Genomic DNA, 20,306 nt, shown 5'->3' on the forward strand with positions numbered 1-20,306 from the left:
CACCGAGTTGTACCCCGAGCATGCACATGTACCACCAGCCTCCTGCAGCCAAACGCCTTTGGCCCATGGGCAGAGGGTCTTCAGTACCAGCCCCCCCACTGCTAGGAACAAGCTCACATGGATTCCTCCCAGCAGAGTGCTTATGTCTGGTATGTAAGCCTCGTGTGAGTGTGGACCTCCTCCTAACCACGCATTAGGTTGCAAATTGCCAGGCTACACTCCTTGGCCCTGGATATTTTCAAAGATCCTTTAAAGGCCAAGGAGCATTTGAGTTTTCTTGGCAACTTTGAGAGGTCAGGCTTTTAGCAACCTAATGCTTTTCAGATCCTCTTCTTCCTGATGCCAAATGCTTCTTTCGTGATCCTGAAGCACCCTGCTGTTCACCCCAGGCCAGATGTGAGCTCATTGTTGCTAACAGTTTGTGGCCTGGCCTTTAAGAGTTGAAGGCCAGACTCCCAATAATAAGTAGCAGCCTACAAAGACATCTCAAGGCAAGTCTGTGACTAGCCCTGCATGTAAACTCATTTAGTGATGAAAGGCCGTCATCTGGTAAGCAGTATGCCTGTGGCTCAGTCCATGGACACAAGAAAGCCAGAGCTGAATGATGCCTTTTTCCAACCAAGATGCCAGAGCGTACCCCAGGTCACAGAATGTCAGAGCTGGGGAAACTTGAAGAACAGCCGATTTACAGATGGAGAAACTGAGGTTCAGAGAAGGCACATGACAAACTCAAAATTATTAGTGGCAGAGCCAGCAATGGAGCCCATTTCTTCTGACTCTAGCTTCATTTTTTCCCACTAAAGTCTGTTTTTCTTCTTGATACACTCTTTTCAAGAAGTTGAATGATGCAGCAAGACTTTGAGAGAGCCCACTGAAGTGGGGCCATTCTTTTTGGCTGCTACCATTCTCCATCCCGTCTTTCCTGGGACAAAGGAATCTCCCTGAAATACTAGCTTCAGCTGTGCTGAAGTCAGATTCGGGCCCTAGAAGACTGGAGGCACTGAGGGAGGGCTCTACAAGCAAAAATGTGACATTTTAGAATACTGGGTTCATAAGGATGGCAGAGTCAAGAATGGCTCGGCATTGCTTTTGTTGACATCAAAAGCCTTGAGTTCACCTTCCAGTTCCACCTCTAACTTTCTGTAGGTAACTCTGGACAAATTATTATACTTCCCTGATCCTTAGTTTTCTCATGTGTAAAATAAGGGGCAAATAATATACGCTTAACAGTTTCCTTGGTAAGGTGGACATTATTATGCTAGATGAAATGGCTTTCTCCATTTTGGCTTGCTTCTGGGTTCAATCTCAGTGTTTTAGGGGGAGGGAATTTAGAATTCTCTGGCCTAGTCCAATGATGCACCATGTTCTGCTGACCACCAGGTGTTAAAATAGTTTCACGGCTCCTTGCATACGAGATGCTTTGTATGAATCTACATGATGATGACCAAAGAGTCCCGGAATGTCATGGATCACCTGGTCCTGCTCCCTCACTTCTGAGGTATGAAACCCTAGCCCCAGAGAGGTGAGCTTACTTACCAAAGATCACAATTAGGAAAGACAACACCAGGACTAGGACCCAGGCTCCTGACTCCCAGCTCAGTGCCTCACCCCCTTCCAGAGGTCACAACATGGCTGCCCAAGACGGAATCTACCTGCAGTGCTGTCTTCTATGGTCCACATAGTATTTTAGCAAAATGGGGATTTGATCTCCAGTTTGCCTCAGTTCCACCATTCCTATCTTCTCTGAGGCTTCCCCAGCTGTGGCCCTAGGGTATGCTCCTGGCTAAGCCCAAATGAGAGGCTGGGGATCAGCAGAGCATGGATGGGTTGACCTGTTCCCTGCTCCAGCTCCTCATGAGTTCTTTTAGTTCTTTCTTAGGCATAAAGCCCTCCTAAGCAAAATCTTCCTAACCAGCCCCCGTCTCTCTACTCCCAGACAACCATGTGCAGTGACTTCTTCCTTCTCTGGGATCTCCTAGTACCTGTGATGGCCGAAACTGATGCCCAAATGCTAACACTTACTTCAGTTCTCAAGGACAATAGTAGACGGCTCCCTAACCTTTCCATTTTAATGTCTAACATCTGGAAGCCTACTGAGTGAATATTGAGGGTACTAAAATGTGCATTCAAATAATACACTATCTCAGTTTACCCAACACTCTAATTCAGTAAAATACGAATGTCACCCAACACCTAATCATACTGCAAAGCTCCTGCTGTTCAAGCAAATGGCAGATCAGTGCTGCTCCTCAGTGCCATCTTGAATGACTGTACCTGTCAATCAGTGCTATTCTTACTTTTTTAAGTGTAAATTTCTGTGTTGTGAATATTAAATTTAATTTATTGTTAGGTATCTATTTAACCCTATAGTATGCACTTGGGGCTAAACTTCTCTAAGTCAATTTGAATATGTGTGTACAGTATGACTGTGATGCAAGTTATCCAGACTTTTAATGCTAACACAAATGTCCATAAAATATCCCCCAAGTCTGCACGCATAGGGACACTTCCTATTACCACAAAACTCTTTTCTCATTTTAAGATGGGGGTCAGTAGGCAAGGTCGGGGAGGCAGCAGTCACCAAGGCTTGAACACATTGCTCTGTGGAAGAACCTGTTGCTCTGTTCTATAGCCATTTGGTATTTGTCTGATGTCCATCTCCATTACAACACAGTGAGTGCTTAAGGACAGTGTGCCTACTTCTCCCTTTTCCTGGCACACAGCAGGTGCAAACACCAGCTGTGTGGGATGAAAAATCTGGTGGGAAGGAAGCCGACTGCAGAGAGAGGAGGCAGGAAGGCTGCTGGTGTGATAGAATAGGCTGAATATAGAGGCTGGTTGTTTTGAGAAGGTGTGAGGCTGGGCTTTTCTGACCCTTGACCATCTGAAAATCTCTCTTAAAGAACAATTGAAGCATCATGCCCCCATCCCTCCATCCATTAACAGCCAGAGCACCTGTGGCCTGAGGTCCTTGCATAGGAGACCTTGAGGCAGAGAACTTGAGGGTGAGGTACCTGGTAGGCAGGTGGGCTGGCTTCTCCCTAGGACTTCATTCATCCAGACTCCTTGGGCAGAACAGGTATATACACCTGGGAGAGTGGGAAAAGATTGAAGAAGGAAAATATAGTTAATTTATAGCACATGGAAGAGTGATCTCGGTTCTTAACTCTTCTGTTGTGGGTCATGGCAAGTCCTTCAAAGAGCCTTTCTGATGCCGTTCACTCCAAGCCAGTCGTGTCAGCAACTTGAAGCATCTTTCTAAAATGGGAATCTGACCTTGTCTCTTCTCTGCTCAAAATCACCAACATCTCCCCATTCGCCTCACAAATAAACAGCACTCTCTTCAGTATGGTTCCAAGGCTCTGAGCCATCTGACTCCTGCCTGTTGGGGCACGGCCCAGCCCCTGGAAGGCAGTTCTCATCATGAGTCATGCGGCCCTTGGTTCACTTGCTCTGCCTCCGTCTCTCCACTTAACAAACCTTTTATAAACCACACTCGTGTCCTCCATCTCATGAGGCTTACAGCAGCTCTGTGAGCTACATCACTATTTCCCTTCAGAAGGGAGGACTTCGAGGCTTTGAGAAATTAGGAGAATTTTCTTAGCGCTATTCTGCAGTGGAGGCAGAACTGATCGGCCTTGAGGGTTCCTTCCCTGCTGGAGGCTGTGTGTCTGTGTGGGTACTGGGGTGTCATGCAGTCTAATCTAACTCTTGGGATACAGGCCTCAGGCAGGGAATGGGGAGGCATGTCTCCAAGTATTCCTCTTCCTAATTCCTCTCAAACTGTGGCCAATTAACTGGCTGTTTCCGCCCCCAGACTAACCCAGAGATCCAGTGTGTGTGAGGTGGGAGGGGGCTGGTTCAACACAGAGGGCTCACCTGTGATACTGTTCAGCATTTTGTAGTAGGGCTGCTGGCAGGAGTACCTGATCTCAGATTTGTATGTGGTAAGGTTGTTCCTGGTGGAAAAGGTGACCAGCCCATTTTCCAGCTCTGCCGGGGCTCCACAGTCTGCAACTGAGAGAGAAGAGAGTGAGGCCTCTCAATTACCCTTTCCTCGTCTTGGGGCCATCTGGTGGGCCTGTCCCATACAGATGTGCAGGTTGTACACCGCACACAACTCCAGAGAGCAATGTCATAGTCCATGCAAACAGTGGCCCTGCATCTGGGGCCTCTCCTATCTATTATGGTACTACTGTGTGGTCAACTCACCTGGCCTGCTGTCAATTCCAGGGCAGGGGCAGTTCTGCTGAGATTCAAGCAGATCCCCACCAGGCCCCTTTCCTTGACTTCCAGTTCTATTGTGCAATCCTCTTATCCTCTTCTGCCCAAGCATGAAGCCCATGGCGTAGTGATAAAATTCTGGCTCACATGAACCAAAGAATCTTCAGTTCTTCCAGCCCCAACCACATGCTGAGTTAGAGCAGTCATTGTTCTCACACTGGAGCTTGGCATTAAAAAATCCCAAAACAAACAAAAAGAAACCCAGCTCCTGCATAAGTATGTAGCCCCACCCTGCTGGTTCTCGGCAGGCACAGAAGGCAGGAGGAGGGGCAGGTTGGACCAACTTTTAGTCTTCACCTGCTCATTTTCTCCAGTTGTTGGTGGCTGGACATTGGAGCAGACTGTAGGGCAAGACCAAAGATGCCTGCTCCTCAGAGGTGGTCTTAGAGAGCCTTCCCATCCAGCCAGGTCTTAGGGGAGTTGCCGGCACCAGTCTGCCGGGAGTCAGGTCAGTGGCTGAGGACCCAGTTTGTCAGTATCTCTTTAGGGGCCTTCATCAGAGGATGGTGCTCATTTCTAAGGAAATCCTAATCTTAGATCAAAACCTCTGCCAGAACTGAAGAATCACAGAACTTCACAGTTGGAAAGGAGCCTGAAGTCAGGCAATCTAGAACATCATCTTTACTTATAGATGGGCTCAGGGAGGAGACTTGACTGTCTAAGGTCACCCAGTTAGTTACAGTCAGAGAACCAGATCTGACTTTAAACTCAGTGTTCTTGTAAGTAAACCAGACTGACAATTCTTAAGGATCTGTTCTCTAGTGAAAATGGCCTAGAATCAACATTAGCTGTGTAAGGGTGAACATTAGTGGTCAGTATTGATAATTTCCGAGGATGGCATTCTAAAGTCAGAGATTCTCTCCTCCTGAATTTTACTTGCTCACCTTGGGAAACAGAAGAGACAACTCACCCCTGAGATTCTACTCATAAATTGTGATTTCTAATTTTAGGACTCCAAATTCATCTTTTTGACTGAATAGAGAGTTACCTAACTTAAACTATAGATGACTCCAAGGCCCTTCAGGGGGGAAGAGAGGGGTGACAGATGGGAATCAGTGCAGGCACCTCCTATCCACAAGGAAGGCCAAAGCCAAGAGAACTGGTTAGTGATGTTTCCTGGCCCCCAATCCTCTTGGACAAATTGTTCCTTTTGGCTTTGATTACCCAAAAGTAGAGACACTCTTCTACTCTGGGGGGAAGCCTGGAAGGGTCAGCACTCCAATAACAAGAGGTAATAATACTATCTAAAGCTATAAACAATTTTAAATGTATTTTCCTGCTGAGTCCCAAAGCAAATTTTTCTTCCTTTTTTAGGAAACACCATTGATTGCTGCCGAGATCTTTGTATTACTCTTGTCTCCCTTCACTTTGGTCTGTTTTACCCAAATTATCCTCAGGACCTAATACCTAGTTCTAGGTGGAGGAATTCCAGCCAGGCTCAGTCTTAGACATGGCCAGGTGGTCAGGCTGTTGGGAGCCTGTGAGTGGCCAGCACTGCTGGAGAGGGACTGTCTGGACTGAGGGCCTGCTTTCACATCACTCTAGAGAAGTAACTTTGCCTGTGGATAAAGCTGGTCTTACAACCAGACAGAGGGGTGACAGATGATGGGAAACAGTGTCACTCCAGCTTGGGTATAGTGAGTGGGGAAGGGGCAACTTCTCCCCAAGTCTACAGTGGCAGGCAAAGAGCCATGTCTCTCCGGGGCCTAGGGACAACTTCCCTTTGCAAGAGGCCTTTGAGCTCTGCCTGACACAATCCAAGATGCTAGATCCGGACCCTGCTTCCTCAACTAGTCTATCTTCTCAGCTTGAGAAAGGGCCCCATCCTTTTCTCTAAAGTGCCTCTGACCACTTCCACACTGCACCAAACTCCTCTTCCTTTACCCGTTCCCTTGGCCTTTCTTTCTCCTCTTCTCTTGGATGGGAGGTGCCACCCACACCCTGTCTCTGCTGTCACCACTTGCTGCCATATATCTTCCTTCAGACACATCTTTCTTGACCTGCCATCCTGAGGATGCTTTGGCACAGTCCTGGGCTGCCTAGGGAACCACGCACAATTGGCTCACTTGGCCCTCAGGTCCCAGGGATGCCCCCGACCCCAGCCTCATCTTTGTCCCTCCCTCTGGGGTGCTTGTGCGCCAGCATCACAGACCTCTCCCTGTGCTGCAGCTTTCTGCACACGGGAAACCCTGTGGTTCATGCTCTGGCCGCCCTCCAGGCCTTGATCAAACACTGCTGCTTCTTGAAAGCCTTTTCTCATTCTTCTAATTGGACAGGGCTGCTTCCTCATTTCTACTTGCAAGGCCTTTTATTCATCTCTCTTGGATGCATGTATCTTACATTGCCTGGTGTTGCAATTATTCGGGCTCATATCAAATCTTTTGCTTAAATTACGATCCCCTCTGTCACACTGAGAACAAGACCTGTTACAATTCGTGGTCTTAAAAATATTGACTCAACTGATGCTATCTTTAGTGATTGCCCCATCTCCTCTCTCAAGGGCACTCCATCCCCAGGATGGTCCTGCCGTCTCTGGACCTTTCATTGTCCAACTTGGCAGGATTTTTCCTTCATCAAGAGACCATTTAATTACCAAACAGACTGAGCAGTCACGATGTTATGCAGGGGTTCTCTGCTAAGTCTACCCAGATTCTTTTCAGGCTGAAGCAGAGATTCCCACCTCCACAGCCCTCTCCTCACCAGTATTTATGACCCAGTGATGTCCCATGGCACCAGAGCCGAGGACCACTGCTTTCAGGTGTGATGCCTATCTTTTGAAAAACTTTAATCAGGGAAATTTTGGAAACGCAAAATTTGTCAGCCCCAGAGGAAAGAACTTCTGATGATGGAATTTCAGCCCTGTGTTAGGTATAAGTGGAAAAGGAACATGAGACTATGTCTGGCTTTCCTAAAAATCCACGCTACACGAGTTATTGTTAGTTTCACCTTCTTTTGGTTCTTAAGAAAGTAGCATGGGTACAAACACTAAAGTCATAAAGTCACAGGCATTCTGGTCCATTTAAGCTTAAAGTGTAAAGTGGATTAGAAACCAGGGCCTACTTTGACCTGGTCCGCCTAAGACCATGTGATTTTATATTAAATCATGCGCCTCTGGAACCAAAGCCATTTTCCCTTTGAGAAGAGTAAAGTCCACATAGAAGTCCTAAAAAAAAAAAAACCCACATTGTTTTTTCATTACTTTCCAGCATAATGTTTGAATGATGGGTGACCCCTCAAAGGAAGATTGCTCTCATACATGCAGCAGTTTCAACTGCTTGAGCCTGTGTTGCCTTGTTCAGCATCCATTCTAATCCGCACTGAAATAGGAAATGGAGTGTTGGCAGGATGGGGAGGGATGGAGTAGCTCTGGGACCCAGGGGTCTCGTGAGTGGTCCGTTCCTGGATGTCTGCACTGTGTGGGGTCTTGTCATTCACTCTGTCACTGGCTCTGACTCAGGGTCGCTCTCCACATCCATTTCCATGTCTGCCACCGTGGTGAAGATCAGGGAGGGGTCAGGAGGTACAGAGAAAGGAAGCAGACAGAAGAAGGGAGAGAGAAAAAGAAGAGAAAGAGAAAAATTAGCAAGCAAAGCAGAAACAGTTCATGCAGGAAACAGAAATCACTCCACCAGAATTGATTAAGAATGCACAGTTGAGATACAGCCAGTGTGAAGGACAGTCTGGGATTGTGGAATGTGTACCATTCTGAGAATCTGCACAGTCACAAATCCTGGCTCACGAGGAAGATACCATCCTGCCCCTGGAGTGAGCTTTGCATTTATCTAGGTCCACCTAGATAATTAATTAGGTCCACCTAATGTGATAGGTGGCATCGGAGTGGAGTGGGACTTGTCAGGGGTCACCACAGCAAGGTGGAGGCAGGACCAGGACCACAACCCATAATCCTCACTTCCTGTCCCAGGGCAAGTTTCTTCACTGCACACGCACACTTCATGTCTGTTCCTAACCCCTTCCTCCACAGTCGCTGGGGACTCTCAACTTCTCAGGCCTGTTCCTCTTTGCATCCCCCCCAGGATCCAACACATGCCTGGAATAGATATACTCAATAAATATCTACTCAGTGAATGAGCAGAGATGCCCGCTGTGTCTGAGTGGGGATTCTCGTAGTCCTGATCCAGGCTATGCTGGGAGAACTAGGTCACGTTAGGGAGAAAAAAATTCCTCTTTTCTTTAGTACAAAATGATAGGCATTCTCTTGTATACTAACATACATCACATAAAATGGTACCATCAAATATCATTCGTGCTTTATATCAACACTTCTGTTCCAATAAAAAGTATGTGTGTTTGATTAGGGGGAAAAATTATTACTAAAGTTTCCTACTTTCCAAAAGCATGAATAAGAGAAACCAAATCTCTTCCTAACAAGGGGGTTGAGTGGAGGAAAGAAACAAGATTTTATTGGGCTTTTACTTATTTCTGGTGCTCCACAGATGTGATGTATACATTAATTCAGTCCTCAGAACAATCAGGAATGCAGGAAACTGAGGCCAAAGGAGTCTGAGTCCATTGTTCCAGGACACTCAACTGGTAGAGTCTGGATCTGAATCCAGAACATCCTGTCTCCAAAGCACATCCTGCCCTCTCTAGCCCCCATCCTCTGCCTCCTCTTCAGAACGCTCCCTTGTGGGGTCCTGCAGAGTGCCTCTCCTAGAACTCAGTCCCAGCACGGCACATGCACTATGTGTTGGAGGAGGAGGCGGATGTGTCTGCTGGTATTTGAGTTCCTCAATGTCTGGACCTTGTCTTTTCCATCTGATTCTCTGTAGACCTCTGCACAGGCATCCAGTAAATGTTGAAACTTTTTGTTGAAGCCATAAAATGCCACCCACCAACCCACCCTTTCCCACACTGGGCTCTGACTCCAGCCACATCATCACATAAAAAAGGAAATTAGAAACAAATACTTTCTGCTCCAAAATTATGCCTGGGATTTGCCTCAAGGGAGCCCCACCCTGACAGTGTCCCCACAGGGCAGTAGGAGTGGATCCTTCTGCCTACACGACCTGAGCCATTTAGGAGAAAGGAAGAGGACAGCACTCCAAAGTTCATATGAGGTCATGAAATGGGGCTGGGTGGGTCCAACCCTAAATCTTGACTTCTCACCTCTCCATTCTTAAGTAAATCCTCCTTCCCTCCCTCCCTCCCTCCCTCTCTTCTTCTTCTCTATCACCATACCTCCTCTCATCGCTGTTGCCACAGATCAGTTTGCTAAAATTGTGGTCCCTATAAGTCTTGCATTGAAATCACTGGGGTGGGGGGTGGGGTGGCTGGTGATTTGTATTTTTTACAAAGTCCACTAGGTGATTTATATGGATTGCATTATTTCAGAACCACTGGGATATATTCTAGAATATTAAAGCTAGTCCAAACTCTTTACATGACAGCCAAGGTGAAAGATCTTGTCCATGGTCACTGGGTGGGTTAGGGGCAGAGACAAGGCAAGAACTCTGGGTCCCAAGAACCAGTGCAGAGCTGCACCCCCTACCTCACACGGGTCCACCGTGCTGACCCAACAGCCCTAACTCATGAGCTGCACAGAAGACTTAGTGGACATGGCTCACGACCACGTCAAGACTGGCAAGGTCACTCAGCTCCGGGCACTGGTGCTAAAATAGTTTCCTGAATTAGGAATTGCTAGAGCTAGTTTCAAACCTGGAGACAAGCCATTCCTTTTGCAAATTTGGCAGCTTGTCTGGAGGCAGAGGTAAAATTAGTATTCAGAAAGTAGACTGGGACCCGCAAGAAGTTTCTTTTGGAATCCCAATATCTTGTTGCTCAAAGAAACATTACTAGCTTTTCGTCCAGCCTCAGTGTGTCTGTGGGATTCCCACCCCATCCTTCTCAGGGTGCAACTACCAGGTTCCTCCCCCCTTATGTGGTCTCTGCTCCGATCCCCCCGGCACTGGAAGCTCATTATCCTTGTAATCAACCAACTGTGTTTTCTTACTTTTACAGGTGGGAATCCTGTTACTCCACGTCCCGTCCTTCAGACACTCGATCTGGAATGTGTCCATCTCCACATTATCCTAGGAAGAAACACGAAGAAGGAGTGGGGAGGAGGGCTGGGGTTGGTGGTTGTTTCCCAGGGACGCTGGTTCAGACTCTACATCTGGCTGTCCTTGACTGAGCTTTTCCAACCATAGGCCTCCAAAGGCTTGAGGATAAGGCGAATATAGATGCTGAATTCATATTCTCCATTCCTACTCTGCAGGGACGTCAGGACGATGTGCAAGACGGGGTTTGGGCAACGTCTAAGAGGAGAATCCTGTCCCCCGACTCCTTTTTTCAGAGCAGCAGCTCTCAAACCCAAGTTAAGCATCAGCATCCCTGAGTCCCTGAGGACTTTTTGCAGAGATCACCGGGCCTCATCCCCAGAGTTTCTGAATCAGTGGGTCTAGCCTAGGGACCAAGACTTTGCATTTCTAATAAGTGATGGGCTGCTGTGATGGGGGCCCTACTTGGATGACCGTTCCTTGAGGGCAGTGGCCCGCTAGCTTGGTTCACATCCGACTCACTTGGGCAACTTAACAGGAAAAGTCACTGGGCCCCGCCCCAGAGATTCTGCTTTAATTGATCTCAGGTGGGGCCTGGGAGGTGCTTTTGTTTTTAAGTTAATCAGGTGATTCCTAGGAGAGCCACTGTGTCTCAGACAGTGAGCAAGGCCCATCTGCCACCTTTTAAAAGCTCTGCTTCTGTCCAGGTTCCCCCAATAAGCCTGATGAGCTTTGTAAAGGTTGTTGATTCTGATTCTGATTTTTGTGCTACTTTTCAGAAGTTAGAGTCTGGGACACACGCTCTGAATTTTCAGAAGACTGGAATTTCTGGCACATTTGGGAGGTTTACAGGGAAGTTAGGAAATCCTGTGGTGGGACCATCACAAACTGTGGAAGCCCATCTGCCCTGGGAGGCTCTGGGGAACTTCTCTGGCCTGGAGGTTCTCCCTCCCCCGGCAGGACCTTTTACCTTCAGCACTTTGTAGCCTGTGTCACAGCTGATGAGCATCTGGTCCTTGAAGGAGTACTTGGCTTGCGTGGGCTCGAGTTTCCCATGGACAGGAGGCTGCAGCTTGGGGCATTCATTCCCTGGTCGGGGGCAACAACAGGAGTAGGTGAGAAAACAAAGAAACGTCTGGTCAAGAGAGGCCAGTCTCTAGAATGCAAGGCCTGATGGACATGAAAAAACCACACAACTGGGGTGTGAGGGCCTGGACCTACCAGGCCCTGAAAAGGCTTCCTCTGGAAGCTTGAACAGGTCACTTCCCAGCATGGACCTCTGTTTCCTCATTTATAAAATGAGTTGGTTAGCCAGATTATTTCATCAAAACTTAGGGTTGGAAAAGATACTAAATGTCACTGAGTACAACTCCTGTCTGATGTTTCCTTCACATCTTCTGTAGTAGAGCTCAGACATCTATTGACATTCCTACAGTGACAGGGAGCTCAACACCTGGACCTTTCGTACTAGACTCCTCTGATTAAAGGAACAGAATTTTCATGTTCAACTGAAATGTATGCCCTTGTAATTTTTACTCATTGAGCATAGTTATCTCTTTTATGCCACTCAGGATGACCCTGATCACTCCTTCTTCTCAAGACCATTCTTCAATGTGTTAGACTGTGATTATATGCCCCTGAGCCCTCCCTTCAAAAGACTGAATTGGATAGGACTCATCCCTGACATTTTTCCTAGACAAACTCTCCTTTGTTAATATCCTCTCCACACCTCTCCTGAGAAGCAGGCACTGAATGTTATGATAATGCAGGCAAGACCAGGACATCGGAGTCTATGAGATGGATTAGTCACACCCAGCTGTGGTCCTGCCACAATGTCCACCCCTTTCTTCCTCGAGTTACTGCAGGCCCCTTGTGTCAAATGGCTCCAGCAGGGTTTAGACCAGGACTGGCTGCCTTGAGGTATTAGGGAGTAAGGCCTGTGGGCTTTGTCAGTCTTGGGGCCCAAGGAGGCAAATGGCCATACTGAAACATTTTGAGCTACAGACTCACATCCAAATTCTTGCCCCAGACTTGGGGAAGGCTGGAGCTGGAAGGTTCCTTTCCAGGCCCAATGAACCACAGTGTAAAGGGGTAAAGTTCAGGAAACAGTTTTTTCTTTTCCTAATCTCCCCATGAGATTCTGAAGTTAGGCCAGTTTTGAAAACCATGTCTAGTCCAAACCCACCATCACTGCTTCCCTTGCCCCCATTTTTCAGATGGGAAATGGAGTCGGGAGAGAGAATGTGCCTTGGTCCCAAACCACTTGGTGGCAGAGTTGGGAATCCTGCCACATCCCCAGAGGAGCCCCAGGCCTGCAGCCCCTCACCCCCAGCCACTTCCCCATGAGGGCCGAGCATGGGGACCCAGTGTGACCCAGGCAGGGAGGGGCCGCAGTACCTGTCGCCCTGTATGACAGCCTCCAGCCCCGGTTCTCGCCCGAGTTGTCACTGCGGAACAGGATCTGGACGCTGTGGCTCTGGGTATTGATGGGTTCTGGGGCTTTCTCTCCACAGAAGGGCCCCAGCACTTTTGGACCAGTTTTAATCTGTGAGAAGAAAAACAGAAAAAAAGCAGGGTCACATCTGAGTGGCAGTGGCTGTTGCAGGGTTTGCCTCTACACTGCATCGGGACTTTCTGGAAGCTTCTACGTGAGCCCCTGGTATTCACTCACATTTTTAGTAGGCATTACTACTCACCAAAGGTTTCCATCTCCACTCTCCCATTTACAATTTACAATGGTCCTGGACAAGGCAGATTAATAATCCTCTGATCAGAGATGAACATATTACGGCTTGGAAAGGGGCAGAGCCCTGTCCAGGTGCACAGGATAGAAAAGGCCTCTGTTCTCAAAGACCCTTAGTCTAGTCAGGGGTGGGGGGACTTATAAATAATAAACAAAATAATTATAGGCTGTGATAAGCATTATAAAAATAATTAGGATGACATACATACATAGTATAAATATATGCTACATGTTTATGATTTATGTAGTAAAATCTATGTAGTCTTATAACTCATCATTAATGTAATAGCTAATAACTTTAAACAGGTAGTCAGGGAAGGCCTCTTTGAGGGGGCAACATTGAATTTGAAACATATAGGATGAGTAGGAGCTTGTCATTTGAAGAAGAGGGGAGAAATCTTTCCAGGCAGAGAAAACACCACATTAAAGGTCAAGGTCAAAGGTGAGAAGGAGCCTGGCAAGTATCAAGCACAAGAAGGAAGCCAGTGGGGCTGCAGCAGCAGGAGTGCTGTGGCTTGAGGTTGGAAAGGCCACGTTGTGTGGAGTTTATGCTTATTCCAAGCACAATCTTGATCTATCCTGGCTTTTATAAAATTCACCCTCGATGTTGTGTGAGAGACCAGGCTGTGTGGAGCAAGGGTAGAAGTCAGAAAACCTGCTGGAAGTTTTGCAGTTGCCAGGAGAGAGTGGGGTTTGGGATGGAGAGACAGGAAGAAGCACTCAGTGGATCTGAATTTCCCAGCTACCAGGCTGGGGTCCTGCCTGTGTCTTTAACTCTTTCTCCTTCCGCCTCTGAGGACTAGCACTCCTTAACCCTCATCTGGTGATGTCTACAATCCTGGGTGCATCTTCTTGTCATTCTTATGTAGTGAGAGGGAAAAGTGAAGCCCTGAGAGGTTACGTGCTTGGATAAGTCTCACAGCATAGCTCCCGGGATAAGATGGGTGATGGGCTGAGTTCTAAGATGTATGACCCTCACCTTGCTGTTACTTCAGAGAATATTATGTTTCATGGCAGAAAGGATTTTGCAAGTGGGCACAGGGCTAGTTTTGGATTGGGGAATCGCCCTAGACTGGATCTGATTAAGCTGGTATATGTTATTTTAAGTAATTACATGTTGGGAAGCAAACTGCTCAGCCCCCTATCCTGGGAGAAGGTAGAGGGCCAAGAATATCAATTTTCTCAATTCAGCCAAGATTTTCCAGCCTACTCAGGATCAATGTCCACTGCGGTCTTACCTTGATGTAGTCATAGGGGCAGGACACCTCAGGATGGTCCTCAATGTCAAAAATGTCCTCAAACTGCAGGCTGACCATGAAACCCTCCTCCAGCTCGATGGTGTAGAGGCATTCGGAGCTCTTAGGGTAAGGGCCAGGGAAGTCGGGGCTGGTGATCACGCCGGTCCTCTGGGTGAAGAGGTTGTCACTGCACTCCACTGTGGGAAACACACCGGAGCAAAGTGGCACACCACACCCGTGGCCAAAGCAGCCCCTTTCTTATCTGCTACGGTACGATTTTCCCAGTGGTCCTGAGAGGCAAGCGGGGAAGGAATCATTATCCCCATCCTATAGATGGGGAGGTGACTTACGCGAGGTCGCACACTCAGTAATCTGCAGAGTCAAGACTCAAAGGCAGTGAGTGTGATAAGCCTTCCCATCCGATTCTCCTACTGGTTGGGAGCAGGAGGGGTCTGAGATGCGAGGTTTTGAGATGGAGTGGTCAGGGGGAATGTCTGGTTTTCTCAGCCCAGGACTCAATTAGGTCTCTACTCAAAGGCTCCCTGATCCCTCATTCTAACACAGGACCCTTGCACAACCCCTCACTCTCTGGCCCCTGGCCTTGCTTTCTTTCTCTTCATGCTGCTTACTACTACTTGCCATTATGAAATATATTTGTTAGTGAACTCTCCCGCCCCCACTAGACTGTAAGTCCCCTGGGCTCAGGGATTCTGCTCTGTTCCCCACCAGCTGCGACCAAGAACCCGGTGCCCTGGATCCTGGCCATGGCTTAGCCCACCAAAGCCCCTTTATTGCCACTGAACCACCATCCTTGGGCTGACCCATCCTGGATCTGGCACGTCAGCTCTTCCTAAGCTCTTGTTTATCCTGCCCCTTTTAAATGAGAAAACTGTGGCCTCAAAAGGGGACATGACCAAGCCAAAGTCCCATAGCTGTGAGCTGCAGAACAAGGTTCAGAGTGGTCTCTTGAACCCCCATGGTTTCATTTTCTACCCTAAGCCCTCTCACGGGGAAGAGGGGTGAAAATCATGCCCAGAGGGACCAAAACTGGTTCTTAGGAAAGGGGAGCTGTTACTCTTTTTAGGCATAATACACAGACAGACACACATATATGCAGTATATCTGTGGTATTGAAATTTCATGGGTGAGGTAATTAGGAAGAGAATGTTTAAAAAGACTCCTGGGGCTAGAGGGGAGAAACATTGCTCATTCTTAGTCCCTATGTACTCAGCACAAAGTATATACTCAATACTGAATGAAAACTGTGGAATATATAACCCCCTTCAAGAAAACTCCTGTATGCACCTGCTTTATACTGATGGGTCCTATAGGGTTTTATTCAGAAGCAAATAAAAGGTTTGAAGGAGAGAGAAGAGAATTCTTGTTTCCAGCCTTGCCCTCCTCCAATGATCCCTCACTCTGCTTCCAAAGGACCTTTCTAAAACACAGATCCTTATCCTGCAGCCATACTAATCCGCTGGCAGTTCCCCAAATGTTCCAAATTCTGTCACGCTTCTGAATGTTTGCAGAAGCTCTTCTCTCTGCTGGAGTGCCCTCCTTTTCTTTGTTCTCTCATCTCCGTCAAGGGCACCGTCTCTGGAAGTGCTTGTGACTTCTCCGTGCAGACTCAGGTCTGACGGTGCCGAGTCCACACTTCTTTTACAGCACTTACTACATTTGACCATTGGCTTATGTGGCTATTACTCTGCTAACCAGGAGGTCCCCCTGGAAAGTGGCTGAGCCCTGCCATCTCTCCATCCCTGCCCTAGCCCGGAGGCTACGGTAGAGAGGAAACATATTGAGAGGTGAAAGCAAAGGGAGCTGAAAGGAATGGGACGTTTTCTTGCTCTGTCTTTGCCTCTCTCCTCCCTCTTCTGCCCCTTGCCCTGATGTTCTCTCTATCACAGAGGAACTTGAGGGGCCATGGAAATGCAGAGAGAAAGGATCTGCTGGGTGAGGCCTGGCTCATGGCTCAGAGAAAGAGGACTGGGAAACCTGGGTTCTCCCTTCACTTGGCCACGCCAATTACCTACAGTAGGAGAGGAAACAGGGATTAAGAAGGAGAAATTCCTGCCAGGAAGAAGGATGGCCTAGATGCTAGGGCTTCTCAAATGCGGTCTTCTGAGAACCTGCACCCCACTTCCAGGCTGGTTGGCATTTTGGTATCTTAACCCATGTGGTATCTGAGGCACAGCTCTCTGATTTGACTTAATTGTTTCTACTGCGTATCTGTCCTCCCTCTGAGCCTCCCCTAATCTTATTGGAAAACAGGGCATGTACAGAGATGCACAGAGTCATTTCTGGGCCCCACCTCGGCACGTCCTGTTGTCGGTGTGGAGGATGTAGCCGAAGCGACAGGAGCAGTAGTAGCCGCCGATGTAGTTGTGGCAGTAGTGGTCACAGGACAGCTCCTCGTCCTCCCGCTCCGTGCACTCGTCCACATCTGCAGGGCAAGGAGAGCCTCTCAGTCATGCGTAACGGTGAAGACAACAGCCAACATTTACAGAGCACTCAGTGTGGGGCACTCACTGTGTTGGGAGGTACCTGTATTCCCCCCTTGAAGCCTCACCTAAAGCCCATAAGTAGCCACTACATCCATATATAAATGAGGAAACTTACCCAAGATCAAAGAGAGCCAGGTTCAAATCCAGGAAACTGGATTCCTGGTTGTGCCACAGTTCTCTAACAGTTGTGATAATAGCAAGCAGGGCTGTTACGATCCCTTTTCTATAGATGATGAAACTGAGACTAAGAGCCGTTAAAAAACTTACTCCAAGTCATACAGATAGTAAATGGTGGAGTCAGCATTCAAATCCAGATGGGCTGGCTCTAGAACCTGGGCTCTTAACCTCTCCTCCATGCTGCCTCTCTCTAAGTCTCTACTATGAGTCAAGCCGTATCCTAGGCACTGGAAATATAAAGATAAAAAGATGTATGTTCTCAACCCAATTAAAAATTTGAACATATATTTTTCCTCCAAAAGGTACAGGAATGGCCAAGAAGCACATGACAAGATTCTCAACATCACTAGGCACTAGGGAAATGTCAAGTACAACCATAATGAAGTACTACCATATACTCTCCAGAACAGTTAAAATTTTTAAAATTGATAACATCAAATGTTGGTGAGGATTTAGAGCAACCAAAATGCTCATGTATTGGTGGAGGGATACAAAATGGTGCAAATACTTTGGAAAAAGTCTGACAATTTCTTAGAGAACTAAACATATACCTACCTAATGACTCCGCAATTCTGCTCCGAGATATTTACCCAACAGAAGTGAAAACGTATGTTCACAAAAAGGCTTGTACAAAAAGGTTCATAAAAGTTTTATCCCTGAGAGCCAAAACATGGATAGAACTCAGATGTCTGTCAATAGGGGAATGGATAAACAGACTACAGTATATTTATACAATAGAAAATTATTCCAGCAAGCAAAGAAGCAATTACTGATACACCGCAACAATAGGAATATATATCAAAAACTTCATTCTGAGTAAAAGAATCCTCACTCCCAAAATATATTCTCTGTGTGATCATTTACATGAAGTTTTAGAAGAGGCAAAACTAATCTATGGTGGGTGGGGAAAAAATCAGGACGATGTGGCCTCTAAAGGAGATGGGACAGGTGCGACTGGGAAGGAGCATGAGGGAACTTTCTGGGTTGACCATGAAGTTCATCATCTTGTTAGGGGTTTGGGTTACATACAAATATAAATCTTTAAAAACTCAACAAATGTGCTTAAGATTTGTGCATTTCATTGAATGTAAGTTTTACATTAAGAGAAAAAAATGTGGATATTGAACCTTTGATAAACAATATGCATGCCAAAGTATTTAGGAAGTGCTATACTGATATCTGCAATTTATTTTGAAATGCATCAAAAAAAATGATATACAGACAAAAAATAGACAGATAAATAGATATGTGACAGAGCAAATGCTGTAAGACATTAATGGTAGAATCTATGTGGTGAGTACACCAGTGTCCATTGTAAAGAAGACAGCACAAGGAACTTTTAATATTGAGAGAGAAAGGGAGACCTGGGGATGAACCACCCATTTCTCCAACTTACCCACAGCCATGTAGTGGGCCTCAAAGCCTGTGAATCGCTCTTCATTGGAGAAATCTGACCGGAAAGTGATGGACATGAAGGAGCCAGGGGAGAGGACCACTTCCTGGCCAGGGGTCTGTTCCGTGTCTGTGGTCTCCCTGCCACAAAAGGTTGCCAGCACCTGGTCTTCAGTTTCTACCTTTGGGGTCAAAGAGAAAGGGAACAAGATGAACAGCTTCTCAAGTTAGCTTCCCTGCTGGTCTCCAGGAGGAAAGAGGGAGGGGCTGCCCACGAGTAGACCAGGAAGCCTGGGAAGCCCAAAGAAAGAAAGGGGTTTAGGGATTCTGGGATTTGAGGAAAGACACATAACAGCTTAAGTCAATGTGGCCATCCAGTCACTAGTTCATTCATTTTGTTTAGGTCCATCAGAAGTAGCTTGACATTTGTCATTTCTGTTGACAACAAAAAGGCCTATTTGTTAAAAACAACTCAATGTTAAAATCCAGAGTTAGGCAATCTCACAGATGGATTCTATATGCAACAGGAACTTAGGTAGCCAGGGAAAGAAACTTTATACACAATGTAAGTCATTCACTGAGCATTCAGTGTGTGCCTTCCACTGAACAAAGCATAGTATGGGGGTGATAGGAGATGAGTCAGACACTGAGCTGTGCAGAAGGAGGCAGAGTTCAGATGGAGGAAAACAGGCAGAGACAGAGCTATTATACAGTGGGAGAAGTGTTGGCATTGGGAATGCACTCAGAAGGAGATGAAACATCTCCACTGAAATGTAAGTTGCAGGAGAGTGAGACTGTGTTTTCTTTACAGATATGTCTTCAGTGAATGGAACAGGACCCAGCACATAGTAGTTACCCAATAAATATTGGTCATCAAGAGCTGAAAGTGCCAGACCTATTCTAAGAACGAGACGAAAGCCAGGCAGTCTGTGGGGATGTAGGAGGAAATATATTTGGAAGGACAGGTTAAAACTAGATTATGGTTGACCTTGAATGCCATAATAACAAGAAGTGACTCAATCCTGTGTGTAAAGGGAAAACATGTAATTGGAACTCTACTTAATAGGTACTCTTAATAATTCAGAAACTACTGGAATCACCCAGAAATAGTTGCATTTGTGTTAAAACTCAGATGCAAAAATTGTCTATTTACTAAAATGAATAATTCCCTACTTTGGAGGAACCAGAGGCCCTAGGTAAATTCAGAGACCCAAGGAGAGATTCTAAACTGGTTGCCTAAAGCTGATTTTGTGTGAGTTCGGTTTGGGAAGCACAGTGTAGTAGCTGGTTGGTATATTTATTTGATAACCAACACTTGGCCTACCTCTATCATTTATACTTACCCTATTCTTTTAAGGTTGTGTTTGCAACCTCTAGATTGATGTTTTAACTAAGATTCATGGGAAAATCTCTTATCAAAAATGATTTCTGCTGCCTTTCAAAGTCATCAAAGGAACATTCTCAAAGACTGCTCATCTCGAGTAGCTTCTAGTAAATTCATCGTTTTGTTCATTAGCTTAGTATGTCAGAAGTATCTTGACATTTGACACTTCTGTTTTGAAACTAATGATTTATTTATTTAAAATAAGTGGGAGTTTTAAAGAAAAACAATTTTCCCTGGCAACAAAACACAAGGACAATTAATCACTAACTTTGGGAACTGAAGTGTAAACAGAAGATGAGATCATGGCTTTGCTGTTTTTTCCTCTTCTCTGCAGATACTAGCCAAACTCACACCAGTCTTACTACTGCAGAATGTACCTATCTGCACAGCTGAAATGTCACTTTCTTGAACATCACAGCTGGTTTGCTATTTGGACTATCTGTTTTCCACGTAGCTGAAGTTTTACCTAACTATAATTTAAAAAAATTTTGGGGGGTGTAATGCTTTTTAAAGTCCTTTATACAAATCCCTGCTTTCTTAGGTAAAAACATGTTAACCCTTCTTAGT

The 20,306-nt window shown here is 46.4% G+C and overlaps 1 protein-coding gene across 3 annotated transcripts in view; it reads right to left on the minus strand.

The window, feature by feature from the left end:
• MASP1 (MBL associated serine protease 1) overlaps positions 1-20,306 on the minus strand; it is a 63,455-nt gene that overhangs the window by 17,163 nt on the left and 25,986 nt on the right. For 2 of the 3 annotated variants that reach the window (XM_064493675.1, XM_010976128.3), the window contains exons 3-10: positions 18,360-18,537; positions 16,594-16,725; positions 14,283-14,479; positions 12,699-12,846; positions 11,272-11,390; positions 10,256-10,334; positions 3,880-4,017; positions 3,015-3,089 (exon numbers count right to left, since the gene is read on the minus strand). In XM_064493675.1, coding sequence (XP_064349745.1) covers positions 3,015-3,089; positions 3,880-4,017; positions 10,256-10,334; positions 11,272-11,390; positions 12,699-12,846; positions 14,283-14,479; positions 16,594-16,725; positions 18,360-18,537 — 1,066 coding nt within the window. Of the gene's footprint in view, positions 1-3,014; positions 3,090-3,879; positions 4,018-7,278; positions 7,769-10,255; positions 10,335-11,271; positions 11,391-12,698; positions 12,847-14,282; positions 14,480-16,593; positions 16,726-18,359; positions 18,538-20,306 lie in introns of those variants that run through there. The other variant, XM_010976130.3, reaches the window with a different exon arrangement.

Source organism: Camelus dromedarius, chromosome 2 (genome assembly GCF_036321535.1).
Source record: "Camelus dromedarius isolate mCamDro1 chromosome 2, mCamDro1.pat, whole genome shotgun sequence".
Taxonomy (NCBI): domain Eukaryota; kingdom Metazoa; phylum Chordata; class Mammalia; order Artiodactyla; family Camelidae; genus Camelus; species Camelus dromedarius.